A 16,079-nucleotide genomic window follows, 5' to 3' on the forward strand; every position below is an offset into this window, starting at 1 on the left:
GCAGCTTAATGTCAGCCATTTATTAGATTACCACAAATCACACGACATTCTCTTGCTCTATGATCTGTATAATCGAGGTGACCTGCAGGGCAAAAACCTTGGCTATCTCTCCGCTCTCCTCGACTATTTCAGTGAAGAACTTGTATGTGCCGTTTTGAACACCATCCGGCGAGATATTTTCGGCCACATCGGCATTCAGCATCGTGTAGTTGCCCACCCGGATGGGGCACTCAATGATGTCGCTCAGTATGACCGTTTTTTTGAACAAGAACCGCAGCATCGGGCTGCTGTTGTACTCGCTGAGGAAGCCGCAGAAATTGATTCGTTTTAGCCCGAACAAGCGGACAAACTTGTTCCTGCCATCGGGTCGAACGCGCACCTTGACATTCATCACCAGGTGGTTGCTGCCCAGCTCACGCGTCAAGCGGACATTCAGGTCGAAGTGAGTGCGATCTTCGTGAATGTTAACCTTGGCCTTCATGTAGCTCGATTCGCCGAACACCTTAATGTGCTTGATGGACACTATTGCTTTCTGAGAACAAGTTGAGTTTACTTTTGGTGCATTTTCTTTTAATTAATTTCAATTAAATACCTTTTGATCTGGTTCAAAATCTAGAAAAGAGCTCTTCTCCCCATCAACTTGGTTGGTTAGGTGCAACCACACACAAGCCAAAACCCAACCGATCCGAATGAGTTCCATTTTGCAATGAGCTCTACAGATGATCCTTGGCCTTAGGGCTACATAGTAAACAGCATGACAATGCAAATCTATAATTTGGTTGGGCTTTATTTTTAAATATATCGTTGGCAATTTGTCTTAATTGTTATCATCATCAGATCGGTTCGATTGACTGAACACGCCAGCATTTCATTTCCAAGTCTAACTGGAACTTGAACCTACAAGATTGTACCTAGGATGGAGAGTTCTTGTTGAAAAACTGTGACTGCGGAGGTCCCAATTTGTAGCCCTTAGCAGCATATGTTATATGCTATATGTCACCACCTAGTCAACGACTCAATTAGCTAACCGACGGATATGCGCCGCCATCAGAGCTTATTCATTAGACCCCCCATCATCGAACCGGACCAGTCGCGGAAGCTCCAAAGTGTTGAAAAGCCAATTAGCGCCGAAGGCAGGAAGGAAGCCATAGGTGCTCAAGCTTTGGCCCTGCGTGTAAATGGAAGAGTGCGCAATGAAAAGTTTACAATTTTCTGAAAAGGAGCTGGAAAAAACCGCACGCACCACCTGAAAAGTTGTCGGCTGAGACGACTTTCCCCACTCGCCTTCGGCGCTGCGGTGTTGCGTAATTTTCTGCGTCATTTAATTAAGCCGATTCATAGCGCCCCCAGGAGCTGTGGGGTCCGTCCAGCTAAGCTGCCACTATAAGTGGGAGTAATTAGCTCAGATGTTCATGTTTATAATTCATATTTTCCCCTAATTATTTATTCATAACTGCTAATAGTGTTTGTCGGGGCTTAGTGCCACAACAGCTTAACTACGCCTATTAATTGGCATCGGCAGATGCTCAGTGCAGCAACATTGATACAATGTCTCGACTTAACCTACTCCTCAACACACAGTCCAGTGCAGTTCTACAACGCACTGGGCTTCTTAATGCGCGCATCGGTCAGGAAGCAGGACACCACCTGATTGTCATTGTCCACATCGAGGAGTCTGACCTCCAGGCGGGTGGGCACCTCGGGCTGATTGGTGTTCACGGGCAGGAGCAGCTCATAGGTGACATCCTCGCCGGCATCCAGGGGACAGTATGCGCCGTGCAGGAGATTCTGGCACACATTTCCACGGCTGGCATCCAGATCGTAGGGTATGGTAACGCCCAGCGAGGTGAGACGCACTTCGGCCGACAACTTCTTCATGTAATTTCGAGCTATAAGTACATTAGAAGGTAAATCAACCAATTAGTATCTGCACTTTGGCCTATCTCTGAGGTCACACTTACTGGCAACAAACTGGATGTCGATCTTGGCCTCGGATCCCTTCCAAAAGTCGCAGGGCACGGCATCGCACTCATCGATCTGCACCATTAGCGGTAGGGGATAGCTGCTATCCGCACCTTCATATGATTAAAAATTCCATGATTAATTATTTCCATCTTACAAGCTTCTCCAGATGTACTTACATTGTCTGATTGGGGTATCCGCAGTGACCAGGGTCCACATAAGGGGCAGCATCAGGACTAGACAAAACTTCTGAATGTTGGACATTTTTGTATGGTTTTTGGTTGCTTCTGTTCTCTGTGAAAGCACTTTGGTTTTTGTTCCCTAAACTGGGCTAACAGAGGGGTATTTATACCCGAATCATGACTAGCTTGGTTCTCCCGCACTCGGATCACAATCTAATCCGTTTTGCACTGAGTTTGAATTGAGGAACATTGAACGTGTTTTATTACGTCTCTTATTACGTCTTAATCGCACTTAAAATGTGATGAATTGGCAGGGAACACCTTTTCAATGATTCCATATTTAGTTTCCATATGGTTGAAAGATTGATCACTGTGATCTTATCGTTGCCTCGGAAATGCCTGAGTAGATTATACACGGTATTCAAAGGCCAGGATTTTCTGAATGGACTACTGTTATAAAGCACCGAATCAAGTAGCACAATTTTACTACCCCTCTGCTGTCCACACAACTAGCAAAAATATCTGTCATCCCCAATTTTGAGGATGCGAGAAAACCGAACTCAGAATCACACTTAAAGATCGGATCTACTACATAGATTCCCGAATGTGGAGTCTGGTCGGATCATATGTTAATTACAGCCCGGCCACGCGGTCGCGCCCTCTGGCGGAGTGAGCGAGATATAATTGTCAGATAGTAATTCGTTGGCTGAACAAGGAACAGAGATAATACAGCAGTATGGAAATATTTGGCTAGACTAATTATCATTAGCTGGAAAGAAGATAATCAGAGTGCTGAATGTACCCGGTATTATAGTGTCGCCGCACTTGTGCCGCTGCCACAAATTTTAAATAGAAACTCATTATCGGTAACTATATTCTAATGAATTGTTTATAAATCCCCCTGATTACCATGCAAACAAACATCATATTAGATTAGACAACAAAAATTAGTCACACCAGAACAGCTACTATTATCGATGGTCATAATACAGTAGCCAGTACATTCGAACTTTGCGAGTGCAAACCCCCTTTATTTTGTGGGCTCTGTTGCGGTCTCGGGATTGGGGTTTCAGGTGCAAGCGAACTTGGACCCATCGCGAGCATCAAATTTGCACACGATTGGAAATTAAATACTGGGCTCGGCCGACTGGCACCCAAGATTAGGATAAGATTAGCATTCGCGAACAGCGATTTCTGTGGCATACTCTTGGGCTACCGGACTGGAGCAACCCTAAGCGTTCTGTAAAGCGTCGCATTAACATCAATTTATATGCATAGCCAATTTGTAGCAAGTTTTATACAATTTCTTACACCCACTTGACTCGACGAGAGCACCAGACGAGCCGAGCAGCACGGAAGTCAGGGTAAGTCAAGGGGTGACAGCAGCAGGCCAGAGCGATCCTTGTGCCCAAATTTCATCAATATTTTCAGATTTTGTTCACAAATTCAACTGTTTTATATGCAAATTAGCTAAGCGATTTCGCCCCAGCCAGCCGGCAATTGATTTCCAAAATATTTACGTACTACTCGCACATCCATCCATCAAATGGGCAAATAATTGCGGGACATGCCAGGGGATGTGAGCATTCAATTGGCGGAACAGTTTGTTTAATTTGCATTTTTGTAATTAATTTGTGCGTTAATGAGGATTTAATATATTTTACGTGACAGTTTATTTTGAAAATAACTGAGGGGTAAATCTATAAGTGGCATTTGAAAGGGATTGAATTGAAGTTGAGCAATGCAATGCATAATCCGATGACTCCAAATACTTTCATTTGATTTTTAATTGCTCTAAAAAGGGTTTAGTTTTTTAGTTGTGGATTTTGGTAGTTCTTTTAATCCGATTCCTTTCACATTTCTTAGAAAATTGCAGTAAATCCCTAACTAAAACATGAAAGACTCTGGAGACAAGTTTATTTGTTACTGAAACTGATTTCACTTATATTTAAGTGACTTTGTAACCTTCTACTTCTAACACGAGTTCCTTTAATATTTCCCTGGAAATCGCAAAGTATTTTACTTGGAATTTTTGCCTTGTACTTGGGCACCCAGCAACATCACGGCCAGGAAAGTGGAAATTATAGGAGAGGGCATACATAGCTCTCAAATTATGTATTGCCTGGCTTCAAACTAACATTTTAATTATACTTTGTACTTACCAGCGAGTGAGAGTTCGAGTTCGAGCTCGAGAGGTACGACCTGTACATTATTATGCAAATGCAGTAAACTTCTTTTCGCCTGAAGAGGTCACATTTCTCAGGTGAAATTGTGTTGCCAGGTGGGGACCTGGACACATGCCCACAAATGCCAGCACGTAAGGGGAGAAATTACTCAACAGCTAGTGGAACTTGTTGAAACGCATGTTTCTCTTGATTTCGGGAAACATGAATTTTGCATTCATTTAATTACAGAGCCCAGACCACCGCCACACAGTCGCAGTGCAGACTCACAGCAGGGGGCCGGTGGAGGGGGCTGTGAGCAAATTAATTAGCATCCCATGCTGGAAAAATTTAATAAAAACCATTTTCGCATGACGGCATATGCAAATTACAATTTGGCAAAAGGCGACTGAGTCTCAATATAGGAGTACGGTGTATATCAAAGTGTGCAGCAAAGCGAAAAGGACTAACAATGCAGGTGGAAATTGTGGAAAACTGTGGAAAAATTGTCTCAAGGCCAGTTGGTCAGTGGTCAGTGGTCAGAGGACAGGCCCGGCCTGGCCACAAAACAAATACGTTGCCTTGTTAAAACGGAACCAGCTGAATGCACTCGACTAGTTCCGACTATAGACACCACCCCACCCTGAGCATAAGGGTTGCTCTGACCCCAAATACCAGGCACCTGTTGAGGGGGGATGGGATTGATGGGGTTGGTGTTGAGGTTGGGGCTTCCTGCGCAATTGGGCGTGACTTTCAGAAATTCCTCTATTAATTGACAACACACGGCCCTGGAACTCTGGCTCCGAAAATTTAATGAAAAATTAACAACACGAAAATCAAATTGTCGCCTAATTGAGACACAAAGCACCAGCCAGCCAGTTTGTCATTCGGGTATTGAATTACGTACAAACAAATATCAAATTGAAATAGAACAGAGAGTGGGTATGGAGTGGGTACGGGATGGGTGGCCGCACAGGCTGGCTTGGCTGTCAGGAGTAAGGCCACGGGATCGGGATTGGCGTGACAAATTGTTTGGCTTTGGCGCTGGCATTTGATGTCGGACTTGATTTGACAAATTAATTGAGTTAACTGGGAACTGTGGTGCTGCAGCTGGAGTGGGAGTTGGGGTGCGGCCTGGGGCCATCCAATCTATTCAAATATTAAAATAAGCAACCCACCAACCCCTTCCAAAACCAACCAATTTTCTGTCACTTTTAGTTGCATACTTTTCCTCAAAAGAAAAATCAATAAAAAAGCTCGCTCTCAAAACTTCCACTCACCTTATCGATACGAGTATTTATTTCAGAGAGGAAAAAAGGCACATCAAAGATAAGCCGAATATCCGTGCAATACATTTGGGAATATGCAAAAAGCGAAGAAGTAGGCGGGCAGGGGAGGGAGTGGGTACACATTTTTGGCACACAAAAGTGCAAACGGAAACCGGCCTAAGTGGAAATGTTTTGCCTGCAAAAGTATGCTGGCATCAGATTTTTCCGGCTCGGATAATTGCATTACTGCCGCCGTAAATAGAACCGGAGCGGAGCGTGTGGGTTGGCATCAAAATCAATGAAACCAAATCTCCGCTCTGGCTGACTGATGCTAATCAAATATTGCGGTTCCCATTGTCAGCGAAAGGTGAAAGCCCCGAAGATACCTTTCCCGCTCGGTTGTGTCGTGCAGGATTCTCCATTGCTTTGACATATTAAATAATGTCACAACAATTACATGTGAGAAGCGGCGACAGTTCTTCGGTAAGAGACGACATATGGGGGAGGGACGAAGGACCGATGGCAAGTTCAAAAGCATTTTGAGGAAATCTCATGCTGCGCTGAAGCTGTCCACATGCCACATGCCACCCACCCACCATCCAAAAGGTTGCGGAAAATCCGCAAGGGTGGATCGAAGTAGAACCCTGCTGGAGGATATCATTCAATCTCTACAAAAGCGAAACATCGACAACATTTGAGGCTCACCTCGCATTTACCTTTCGCAAATTTTTGGCAAGGGCAGAATTATATTTTCCAGCTTACTTTTAGTCTGTTTCTTTTATACATTTTCCCTTCCTGTGTGTCGCAAAAGTTCCATTGTCAGTGGCTTTCGGCCGAGACGGAAATGTCTGTGGGTTTTTTGTCCATTGCCATCGACAGGCTTAGTGGCCTGACTGCCTGCCTGTGGTGGCTGCGGAGTGCTCAAGGATTTATTTTTACGCTGTCCCCTGTCTCTGGCCCTGCCCCTGCCCCTGGGCCTGCCCCTGCTCCTGGCCCTGCCCCTGTGTGTAAAAGATGAAGTGATAAAATTCTGTTGCCCGATTTGATGATTTCACTTCCCATTGGCAACGTTTCGGTTGATTTCTTGAAATAGATGTAACACTACAGATTGTCATACTACAAATTGGTGGACATTTAGCATTACTCTGGGATGGGGTACATTGGTCAGGGTTCTTAAAGGTTTAAGGTCTCTGATGGATATGGGTATATAAGGTACTCAGATTTATACCGATTTGTGTACCATATAACAGGCAGAAGGCATCGCACCTCTAGCATTCTATGACCTATAGAAACACCTTTCGATCTATTTTGTATTACTTTTTACCATGCTTACTGAAATTACTTATGCCTCCTCAAAAGCCTTAATTCTATCCATAGTTATGGAGGAGAGATAAGAGGTTAACATAATGTGATGGCTATATAGGATGGATATATAGTATAAATACAACTACTTTGAAAGTGAATATCTGTATTAGGGTAGGGTTGAAAGTAGGTTCGAAAGGCATAGAAACGTATCAACACAGCATAGCTGCTTTAGCCTACCCCATACTCAAAAAGAGTACAGGGGTATATTAGATTTGTGCACAAAATGGCTGTGTGTAACACACACAAGGAAGCGTTTCCGACCCCATAAAGTACATATATTCTTGATCAGCATCAATAGCCGAGTCGATAGAGACAAGTCTGTCTGTTTGTCCGTCTTCTCAGAGACTATGCTGAATCAAGTTTGTTTCAAAAGTTTGCCGCGCTCTTCCGCTCCACAAAGGACGACTATCTGTGGCATGGTAGCGTGGCCCTCTTTTTATTCTCCTTTAGATGAATCAAGCCATCATCTACTTGCCTTATGTCCCATTTACAGCTCCAATATTTTATGTCACCCAATGGGTCTTCTCTACTTAAACCACTTCAAATCAAATTCATTTTTAAATCCCTAAAAAGTCAACTATTGGGTAAAGATGCGATCGAGTGCCAGAGCAGCCACCTTCGAAGGGCAAACACGACCAATTTGAGTCTATTGGCCCACCGATTAGATAAACCAAATCCGACATTAAATTTCACTCAAAAGTCGTTCGGCTTTGGCTATAAAACGATGTTCGCACCGTTGGCTGAAACCAATGCAAACAAGGAAACATGCAGGCCAAGGCGTTTATTTGTATCTCTCTGGGATTATTGGCCACTGTCCAGGCCGCCAGCGATCTAGCCACAGAAGTCAGGCGATGTAAGTACCACTAATTCGTCTCTCAAGTATTCCATGCTCAGAGAATTAACTGAAATCATTTCCCAGGCTCTGGCAATAAGCCCTTTCCTCTGGAGGTTCGCGTGGGTGGATGCATCACGCCGCCCTGCAACGTTGTGAAGGGATCCACGCAGCTGTTCGAGATCGATTTCGCCGTGGACAAGTACATCACAAGCATGAAGGCCATGGTTAAGGCCACTACCTTGGGAATCATCACAGTGCCGTACGAGCTGCCGCCAGAAGTTGCCGCCGTTTGCCCCAACCTCATGTACGGCGCCTACTGTCCGCTGTATCCAACAGAGGATGTCACCTATTTGTTTTCCTTCCCCATTGGCGAGTACCCCGAGATTGGGGTGAAGGTGGAGATCTACCTGGTGGATCAGGATGGTGATACATCCACGTGCTTCGTGTGCGACATCAAGGTGGTCAAGGGCAACGGTAGCAGCAGCTGAACATTGAGTCGGGAAATCGAGAAAATATTCTTTCATTTATTGGCCTTAAATTCTGTGATATATGTACATTTGCATCTGAAAGCAAATCCGTTTGGCAAATCAATCCCCCCTTAGCTGCTTACCCGCGAGGTCTCATGAATATTTAATAAAATTTTAAAAGCCCTGCCTTACCCCATACATATTTATATGTATTTATGTATGGGGGGTGTTTGGCATTACCTCTGTACACGATGTGTTTTATTTTCATTGAAAATGTGCCCCAAATGCTGCAGCCAACCAACAAGGGACACTCGCGTGCTCTTTGATTATAATCTCAACTTTCCATTGGCCATTGCTATCTGGACACACAGCCAATAAAGTGTAAAATTAAGTGGTCGGTAGGCTATAATCGAATCAAATATTAATTCGCAAGTCTCTGGCCTGATTACCGCGACACACCTGGTCAGCCAAGGTAAGGTATCCAGGTAGCGGTAACCGCTTTGGCCCGCAAGAGGAAGAGAAATGTACCGAGCTATCACTGTAGATTTCCCAAAACAAGCGACGAATCACCAAGCTTATCAATTCCCTTTCAATTCAAAATGCACTGGAAAAAGTTTTTCGACAATTTATGATTAACTTCCTGGAGCAGATTTTGTAGAATGGATTATAGGTGCACAAATCGTGTAAACAAAGGGAAGATGTATTCAGATTGAGATCTTTCAAACCTTAAAGTTATAAGAGGAATTTTTAAGAAACTCTCGGAATTCTTTCCTTAAATTGTTGTGCATTTTTCGCCAGATTAGTGTTCAATTTATTAGTTCCATATACTAATTCAGTATCTCTTGATAAGAATAGTTTTAATGTTTCCGCGTTGGTGAAAATTACGTTCTACGCAAAATCCGATTCCTCTAACTCTGATAGTCTCCGAAGAGAAGTTGAACAAGAAGATATTTTTGTACTTTATATGGTTCGAAAACGCTTCCTTCTGGCTGTTAAATATATATATATTCTAAGTACTCTAAGTATGAAAATATTCTAATCTATGCTATGGCGCCACACAGTAAACTGCCAGTGTAAAAATCATTCGAATAAAAGTTCGAACAAGTCTAAAGAACAGATCTTTGGAGAAACTTTTAATTACTTTCACGACCTGAGGAGAAGCAAACACTAAGCACAAAAACACTATGCTTTTGCTGCGAAAGATAAAGCTCTAGAAAAATCACAAATCACCAAAATTAAAGATTAATGCACACACATACATACATACGTATGTACATACATACAGAGAAAGCTAAAAATCATTGATTTCATAGTTTCTTGTACTCTAGTTTGGACATATCTTTCGGCCAAAAAAGCGTATTTTTCCTGGAATTTAGACAAGTGTACTTTTGCACCCAACCCAGCTAAAAGTGTGTGGCAGATAAGAAGAGGCCCACTGTTGACCATATGGGCAATTCGATCAATAAGCTGGCGGTCAATAAGTGATTATCAAATCGCTTTTTATTGCCCATTCAACCGGTCAAATCCGTGAAATAAATTACTGGTTCTTCGGTGCAAACCGCAACGTCACCGATGACTGTGTTACATCTTATCGAAGAAATGTGTTAATCGGCTGGTCGATTGCGGCGGGTACACTGGAAACCATGACGTAGTGAGGGTAAACAAACGGCTCTAATCTTTTGGGAATGGAATGGTTTGCCTTTATTGACGAAGTAGAAGTAGTTAAATTTCAGTCAGGCCACACGAGTGGTGTCGCGTACTACGACCGTCTGTCTATGCCTCCAGTTCGGTTTGGTTGTCGCGCCAGTCCAGGAGGTATTCCTCCTGGGCTGCCGTCGTTCCCTTGCGGAGCTTGCAGCTGCAGATAAAGCACGTGATGACCTCGGCCTCTGCATCGATGAGCGTTACGGTTACATCGGCGGTGATCTCCGGGAAACTGGGCTCCACATAGAAGTTGAACTGGTAAGTGACGTCCTCGCCTTTGTCGATGGGACACATGGCACCATACATCAAATTTGTGCACACATTGGACACTTCGTCGGGCAGCTCGTATGGCAGATTCATGCCGAACACTTTGGCCGTGGTCTTGGCTGTAATGTTCCTGATATTGTTGCTAGCTGGAAATGGATACATTTTAAATAACGTTCAGTGTTTTAGCCAGGCCAAGTACTTACTGCCCAGGAACTGTACTTCCATTATGGCCGTGGTGCCCTTGTACACGGTGCACGGTGGCTCGTCGCAATCCGCCACTCTGACGCTCAGTGGAAACGGTTTATCCTTGCCTGAAATAATATATGAGGGATGAGCATAAAAGTAGGCTACATTTTGTGGAAAAAGTCCAAGCGATAAGAGACTCTGATAAGCGGTATCACAACTGGTACTCTCTTGAGTTTCAGTCGCTTCTTTTTGCGCTATCTGGACGATTCTTGAGTTTTTTTACATATATGAATATGTATTTTTAATTCAACATCTAGATTGTTGGGGACAGCTAAACCCAAAGTCTAGGACGTAATTCACTAGATGCAGACTAGGAGATGACAGCACCCACATTCATTTAAATTGTTTAACTGAGCAAAAAAGTTGGCTATATTTTGTGGAAAATAGTTAATAGTTTTACCATTAAACAGGGCTGCAGAGGACTCACTCTCTTCTCTTGAGTTCTTGTGTATCAGTATGGAAGACTCTCTTGAGTTTCTTTCATAAAGGTATTTGTTTAAAAGCAGTATCAAGTTATCGTCTAGATTGTTGAGGACAGCTAGACCCAAAGTCTAGATTGTGATTCCCTTGATTAAATGGCATAAATATATAACAATAATCTTTGAAACCACTTTTGGATTCTACTACGTCTAAGAAATCCTTTTTTGGTTGTTTAATGAGAACTTACATTGCTTTACATTCGTGGAATTCACTGCAGCCGCAAGAAATGCCAGAGCCAAAACAATCCGCAGCATATTTAGATTCGTGGAATTTCCTGTAATCTTTCACTTTGAAAATCTTTGACTGATTGTGTCGGTACGATCGCCCGCAGTTGATGGCCGTTAGGGAATGGAACTACTGGGGCAATTGGAGACGTTTAAATAGGCAGACGCTGTGCATGGGGCTTGACCGAAACGATGACCAATTGGATGAGGTGAGAGGGTTTATCAAACTCGTTGGGGATTGATACCAGACAGCCACGCAGGTGTTACAAAAGAAAACACAGAATGAGCTTGCAGGTGTTGCGCTCTGACGAAGAGCAAATAGGTCTAAATGAAATCAGTAAATAACGTAAATTCGATTGATAAGCCCGGGAGAGCCCAAAACTATGGGGCAGAGTTGCCGCCATGTGGCGCAAACATCCGGCAAACAAATCAGAATCTATAAGTTATATTATATGCTTTTCGGCAGACTTTGATGTAGAAATTGAGTTGAAGGTATATGTGCTATATATCGGTATATAATGGTATATTTCGTCAATTTTATCAATCTATTAAATATCCTTTTCACTTTTCCCTTTCAAACAATTTGTATTTGGCGCGCACCTCTCGTTTCCATTCGATAGTATCGATAGCCGTTTCATATCGGTGGCAACATTGAATTGGTATGGGCGAAAAAGTACTAGCAACATTTCATCGAAAAATGAGCAACATTCCGCATACCCTGGAGAAAAGGATGGTATAGAGTAAGGGATATGTTTGTAATCTCAGGCTCCAATGAATGCAGAAACTTATCTTTCTCTGTTTTAAAGTTATTTCAACGATATTTTACAGTGTGTGGTCTTCTTACAGAGACCAAGAGAAGGTATTAATCAGCTTGGAAAACAGAATGTTGATGTCAATTCAAGGAAATAGGGTATAAATATGTCTAACCTCATAGCGGATACCTGTTGACCAGCAACAATGAACATCAAAATCCATACCCTCTTTTTCATCCCATTATGTAGCAAATATGTAGTTACCATGTAGTTCTTTTCAGATCAAAACAATTCAAAATCCAAGAGGGCCCAATTGTTAATATTGCTACAAAGATGGACAGCGAAAACACAAATTTGGAACAGTTTCTGGCAGAGAAGTACCCTGGTCTAACCGCAGAGCGAAGCAAAACCGGTGCCCTCATAATCCGAGGCGTGGCGTGCAGTGAGGTAAGTCCCGAGTCTGCACAATTTCCCGCCCAATTGATAATAAACATATTTCCGCAGGGGAACTGGCGTCGCCTGAAGCTCTATCTGCCGCATCATCCGGCCTTGGCGGGCTTTCAGTTGTATGTGCAGGAGGAACTGGAGTACAAGTGCTACACCGCCAACAACCTGCAGGTGAAGGATGATTGGCTGCTGGAGGATTTGTTGTCGCATTTGCCGAAGCTACTGCCGGCCAAGGAATCATTTGAAAGCTTAAATGATTCTGTCCAGCGCAGCAATATATACGCCGATATCCTGGCGCTGCACAAGCCCCTGGAGTACCGCTTGCAGATGGACGCAAGCTGCTCGCGGATACGTTTCAGCCAGTTTCCCGATTTCGATCAGCACTATCTGGAGCTGGAGGTGCCGACGATGCGTCTGCTGGAGCACAGTCTACCCGACTGCGTGATGTTGGGTGAAATGTTGGCCAAGAGCGCCCGAACGCTCAGTGACGGGCTGAATCTGTTTCGTAAGCTGCTGGAAGAGCTGCGCACGTTCTACGACAACTTCATGGACATTGATGAGCTGTGTCATGTGCTGCAGCCATCGCCCATTACCACCAAGCACAACACTCGCGTTTTCCCCCTGAAAGAGCGGGTCTACCTCAAGGTGACAATTGTTGATCCCTTCGCCTGCATTGCCTCGATGGCCCTGAAGATCATTGGACCCACCGAGGAGGTGGCCCGCTTGCGACATGTCCTAAGCGATGGCCTGGGCAATTGGGACCCAGAACTGGACATGCACAAGAATCTGCTGCGCATCTTTGACCTATGTTACTTTCCCATGCCCGACTGGAACGAGGAACACAAGCCGGAAGAGGAACAGGAGAAGCACTGCAACATTTGCTTCGTCTACCGCTTGGACAGTGGCGAGGTGCCCATCGTCTCCTGCGACAATCCACGGTGTGTCCTACAGTGTCATGCCGCCTGCCTGGAGGAATGGTTCAAGACGTTGCTGGATGGCAAGACCTTTCTGGACGTCTCCTTTGGCCTATGTCCGTACTGCAAGGCGGTAAGTAGTAAAATCGAACGTAAATAAAGCATCGTGTGTACAATCTTTCCGTCTATCCTGCAGAAGCTGTCTACCTCTTTCGCGGCACTCTTGGATGCGGCGTAAGACCAAAAGAAAGTTTCAGTTAGGATGGATCAGCCTTTAAATTTAATCTTAAACTTCAATTAAATATAATTTACTTTAACTAAATCAATCTTTCCGTTTGCACCTAAGCCCGTAGAACGTATATAAACCGATCTCAAGTCCTCGAAATATGTTGTATAGACAATCAGATTTTTAAAAATTATGTTTTTATGAAACAAGTCCTAATTAAAGATGCTCCCACTGCTCATTCCATTCCCTCGGAAATGACCCTCAGCATGTTGCGCACCACAAAGTTGTTGCCGTTTACGGTGGCACTGTCGCCTGCCTTGCCAATCCGCACACTGGACCCAGCCAGGCCGTAGAACACCTTGGGGGCCAGATTCGGCTCGACAGCCTTGAACTCCCAGCCGACATGCTGGGCACAGAACTTGCACAAGATGATGTGCCACTGGTAGCCGGGGAACCAGCTAAATCTGGTGGACGGCTCACCGCTGTAGCCAATGGCATGGGATATCACCCGGTACACAGTGTTCGTCTCGTGTATATAGCCCCCTGGCAAGAGCAGAAGCCGAAATTAGAATCAATTTTCAACGGAATGGACGACGACACTCACCAGGATTGCAGTACTGTGTCTGCACGCCATGCTTGGACATGGCAAACAGATCTGAGCAGTAGGCAAGGCTACTGTTGCAGTAGCGGCAATAGAAGAGCGTCTCCTCCTTTAGGATACCGCCGATGAGTTGCAGGCGCAGGTTCACCGAATCCGTAAGGAACATTTGGCTCATCATTTTCTCGGTCAGATGGAGATTGCGCACCAGCCAGAATGACATCTGTATGGGACACTTTGGCATTGTGTCGATCTTGTGTACCTCGAGCTTCTTGCGCGCTCGCTCCACAATATCCTCGTATGCGTACTCCTGGCAGACCTCGACCGGCCACGGTGTGCTGGAGATCTGATAGCGGAGATACTTGTCCCGCATGGAGGGTATGTCCCGGAAGCGACTCATCGACCCCATGTCGATGCACTTCAGGGGCTCGGGCAGAAAGTACTCCGGTAGTATCTTCACCTTGCTGTGGCACTTGTTGGTCGGATTCCGTGCAATGTACTGGGGCAGGCTGAAACGACTCTTAAGGATTAGAAGCGAGTGCAGACATGGGCGCACTCACGACTCCGACACTCACCCCTTGATGTCGCTGCAGTTGATGACAATGCGCTGAAGGGCCCGTGACTTGTAGAAGGTCAGGCGGCGTCCGTTGTCGCCCTTCTCATAGATCTGGCAGGTCACTCCATACAATTTTTTGCTATCCTCGGGTGGCTTCATCAAAGGAAAAGCGACGGCAAAAATCAGACCATCCAGTCCAGACATATCGTCGTCGAAGAGGCTGCCATCGATCATAAAGGGCAGCACCTCGCCGGGAAATAGGATGTACTGGTGCAAAAAGATAAGCATGTGGTGTGTGCTGCCCACCTCCTGGTAGTTCACGCCGGGCACTCGATTCAAATTCGGGCCAAAATACGAGTGTTCTGCCGGCAGATTGGTGTCGAAATGCACTCCCTCCTCCATGTCGATATCTATGGGTGGCCTCGGTGGCGGAGGCGGCGGATGCTCCGGCAGTTCATCATCTTCAGCCTCCGGGCTAACTTCATCGCTGTTGCGACTCCGTCGCCTCTCCTGGCTGAATACCATACTGCGGACGCGCTGCAAGAAGTTGTCCCTGTTCAAAAGCGCAGCGATTCCTCCGTCCTGATTGCGAGCCTGCGACACCATCATGTCCACGGCGAAACGCAAGCGATTTTGGGGTATCATCCAGCGTGGCATGGCCTCCACATCGGAGTCATCTGCGCGGATGTTGTCAATGTAATTGAGCATCAGACGAAGGCCATCCACTTACCCTCACTGTTTGGACTATCCAAGGACATGTCGCTGCCAGGGCGGATGTAGCTGCCATCACTCTCGGTACCATCGTCCAGAACTATGTCTTCCTCAATGGGTCTTTCACCTCCGGCATTGGCGGATCCCTCACCATCTGCCGATGGGCTAGGAACTGGGAGCGTGCCCTCCTCCGCAACCTCGCCGGACGGTCCAAAGAAGCGTTCGATCATGGCCGCTTCCATTTCGGCCGTCTCCTCGAAGACATCTATGACCCTCTCAACTGTAACGGAATCATCATTCGGTTGCACTTCTGCCCCACTCGGGCCTGCCGCTGCCTCCCCCGCAGAGCCAGCAACCTCCTGCTCTTGTGCATTGATTTCTGCGCAGTAAAATGTGTATAAAGTGTGGCTGCAGTTTGCTGTTGAACTTCGTTTTAGTTGCGTCCTACCTGCTGTCTCTTCCTCATCCATTTAATCCGTTTGGGTGTGGGAGTTTGGAGTTTGTTGCAATTGTAATTTCTATTTATTTACTTTTTATTTTGACAAAGGAATTATCGATAGTACGTGAAGACGACTCTGTTGACCAGGGCGGAACACGCTTAAATTTTGAATTCAAATATTATGGGGATGCGTAATATTGATTGTGTTTAAACTAGGATTAACCTCAAGCATATCTAAGGAACTCCAGTAAAACCAAGTATACAATGATGAAAC

General features: G+C 45.1%; 6 protein-coding genes across 6 annotated transcripts; 2 read left to right on the forward strand and 4 right to left on the reverse strand.

Annotated features, from left to right (window-relative positions):
• Positions 1 to 37: 37 nt before the first annotated feature.
• LOC108154011 lies at positions 38 to 700 on the reverse strand. Its single transcript, XM_017284104.1, has 2 exons — positions 593 to 700; positions 38 to 532 (listed from the first exon to the last, which is right to left on the reverse strand). The coding sequence occupies exons 1-2, from the start codon at positions 698 to 700 to the stop codon at positions 38 to 40; spliced, it is 603 nt and encodes a 200-aa protein (XP_017139593.1).
• Positions 701 to 1,433: 733 nt separating this feature from the next.
• On the reverse strand, positions 1,434 to 2,284 carry LOC108154494. The gene is made up of 3 exons (XM_017284795.2): positions 2,142 to 2,284; positions 1,962 to 2,075; positions 1,434 to 1,889 (listed from the first exon to the last, which is right to left on the reverse strand). The coding sequence occupies exons 1-3, from the start codon at positions 2,224 to 2,226 to the stop codon at positions 1,594 to 1,596; spliced, it is 495 nt and encodes a 164-aa protein (XP_017140284.1). The 5' UTR covers positions 2,227 to 2,284; the 3' UTR covers positions 1,434 to 1,593.
• Positions 2,285 to 7,679: 5,395 nt separating this feature from the next.
• Positions 7,680 to 8,485, forward strand: LOC108154395 (NPC intracellular cholesterol transporter 2 homolog a). The gene is made up of 2 exons (XM_017284660.2): positions 7,680 to 7,792; positions 7,859 to 8,485. The coding sequence occupies exons 1-2, from the start codon at positions 7,705 to 7,707 to the stop codon at positions 8,260 to 8,262; spliced, it is 492 nt and encodes a 163-aa protein (XP_017140149.1). The 5' UTR covers positions 7,680 to 7,704; the 3' UTR covers positions 8,263 to 8,485.
• A 1,431-nt stretch (positions 8,486 to 9,916) lies between these two features.
• LOC108156728 (mite group 2 allergen Lep d 2) lies at positions 9,917 to 11,389 on the reverse strand. Its single transcript, XM_017288383.2, has 3 exons — positions 11,126 to 11,389; positions 10,416 to 10,523; positions 9,917 to 10,358 (listed from the first exon to the last, which is right to left on the reverse strand). Exons 1-3 carry the CDS (start codon positions 11,190 to 11,192, stop codon positions 10,015 to 10,017), a joined length of 519 nt encoding a protein of 172 aa, XP_017143872.1. The 5' UTR covers positions 11,193 to 11,389; the 3' UTR covers positions 9,917 to 10,014.
• On the forward strand, positions 10,112 to 13,722 carry LOC108156727. Its single transcript, XM_017288381.2, has 4 exons — positions 10,112 to 10,203; positions 12,196 to 12,361; positions 12,419 to 13,408; positions 13,472 to 13,722. The coding sequence occupies exons 2-4, from the start codon at positions 12,248 to 12,250 to the stop codon at positions 13,511 to 13,513; spliced, it is 1,146 nt and encodes a 381-aa protein (XP_017143870.1). The 5' UTR covers positions 10,112 to 10,203; positions 12,196 to 12,247; the 3' UTR covers positions 13,514 to 13,722.
• LOC108156726 (protein cereblon homolog) lies at positions 13,533 to 15,933 on the reverse strand. The gene is made up of 5 exons (XM_017288380.2): positions 15,815 to 15,933; positions 15,386 to 15,745; positions 14,675 to 15,332; positions 14,106 to 14,608; positions 13,533 to 14,044 (listed from the first exon to the last, which is right to left on the reverse strand). Exons 1-5 carry the CDS (start codon positions 15,834 to 15,836, stop codon positions 13,737 to 13,739), a joined length of 1,851 nt encoding a protein of 616 aa, XP_017143869.1. The 5' UTR covers positions 15,837 to 15,933; the 3' UTR covers positions 13,533 to 13,736.
• Between the last annotated feature and the right edge of the window lie 146 nt (positions 15,934 to 16,079).

Source organism: Drosophila miranda, chromosome 2, assembly GCF_003369915.1.
Source record: "Drosophila miranda strain MSH22 chromosome 2, D.miranda_PacBio2.1, whole genome shotgun sequence".
Lineage (NCBI taxonomy): Eukaryota > Metazoa > Arthropoda > Insecta > Diptera > Drosophilidae > Drosophila > Drosophila miranda.

Bases quoted from the DNA above. Each gene is read 5' to 3' on its own strand.
- LOC108154011 (XM_017284104.1), bottom strand. From the start codon at position 700: ATGGAACTCATTCGGATCGGTTGGGTTTTGGCTTGTGTGTGGTTGCAC. The intron at 533-592 runs GTATTTAATTGA...ACTTGTTCTCAG, and splicing joins ATTTTGAACCAGATCAAAAG to AAAGCAATAGTGTCCATCAA.
- LOC108154494 (XM_017284795.2), bottom strand. From the start codon at position 2,226: ATGTCCAACATTCAGAAGTTTTGTCTAGTCCTGATGCTGCCCCTTATG. The intron at 2,076-2,141 runs GTAAGTACATCT...AATCATATGAAG, and splicing joins GGATACCCCAATCAGACAAT to GTGCGGATAGCAGCTATCCC. The intron at 1,890-1,961 runs GTAAGTGTGACC...ATGTACTTATAG, and splicing joins CGACATCCAGTTTGTTGCCA to CTCGAAATTACATGAAGAAG.
- LOC108156726 (XM_017288380.2), bottom strand. From the start codon at position 15,836: ATGGATGAGGAAGAGACAGCAG. The intron at 15,746-15,814 runs GTAGGACGCAAC...TTTACTGCGCAG, and splicing joins GGATGAGGAAGAGACAGCAG to AAATCAATGCACAAGAGCAG. The intron at 15,333-15,385 runs GTAAGTGGATGG...ACATCCGCGCAG, and splicing joins GGATAGTCCAAACAGTGAGG to ATGACTCCGATGTGGAGGCC.
- LOC108156727 (XM_017288381.2), top strand. From the start codon at position 12,248: ATGGACAGCGAAAACACAAATTTGGAACAGTTTCTGGCAGAGAAGTAC. The intron at 12,362-12,418 runs GTAAGTCCCGAG...ATATTTCCGCAG, and splicing joins GAGGCGTGGCGTGCAGTGAG to GGGAACTGGCGTCGCCTGAA. The intron at 13,409-13,471 runs GTAAGTAGTAAA...TCTATCCTGCAG, and splicing joins TATGTCCGTACTGCAAGGCG to AAGCTGTCTACCTCTTTCGC.
- LOC108156728 (XM_017288383.2), bottom strand. From the start codon at position 11,192: ATGCTGCGGATTGTTTTGGCTCTGGCATTTCTTGCGGCTGCAGTGAAT. The intron at 10,524-11,125 runs GTAAGTTCTCAT...ATATTATTTCAG, and splicing joins TTCCACGAATGTAAAGCAAT to GCAAGGATAAACCGTTTCCA. The intron at 10,359-10,415 runs GTAAGTACTTGG...ATCCATTTCCAG, and splicing joins GGAAGTACAGTTCCTGGGCA to CTAGCAACAATATCAGGAAC.
- LOC108154395 (XM_017284660.2), top strand. From the start codon at position 7,705: ATGCAGGCCAAGGCGTTTATTTGTATCTCTCTGGGATTATTGGCCACT. The intron at 7,793-7,858 runs GTAAGTACCACT...ATCATTTCCCAG, and splicing joins AGCCACAGAAGTCAGGCGAT to GCTCTGGCAATAAGCCCTTT.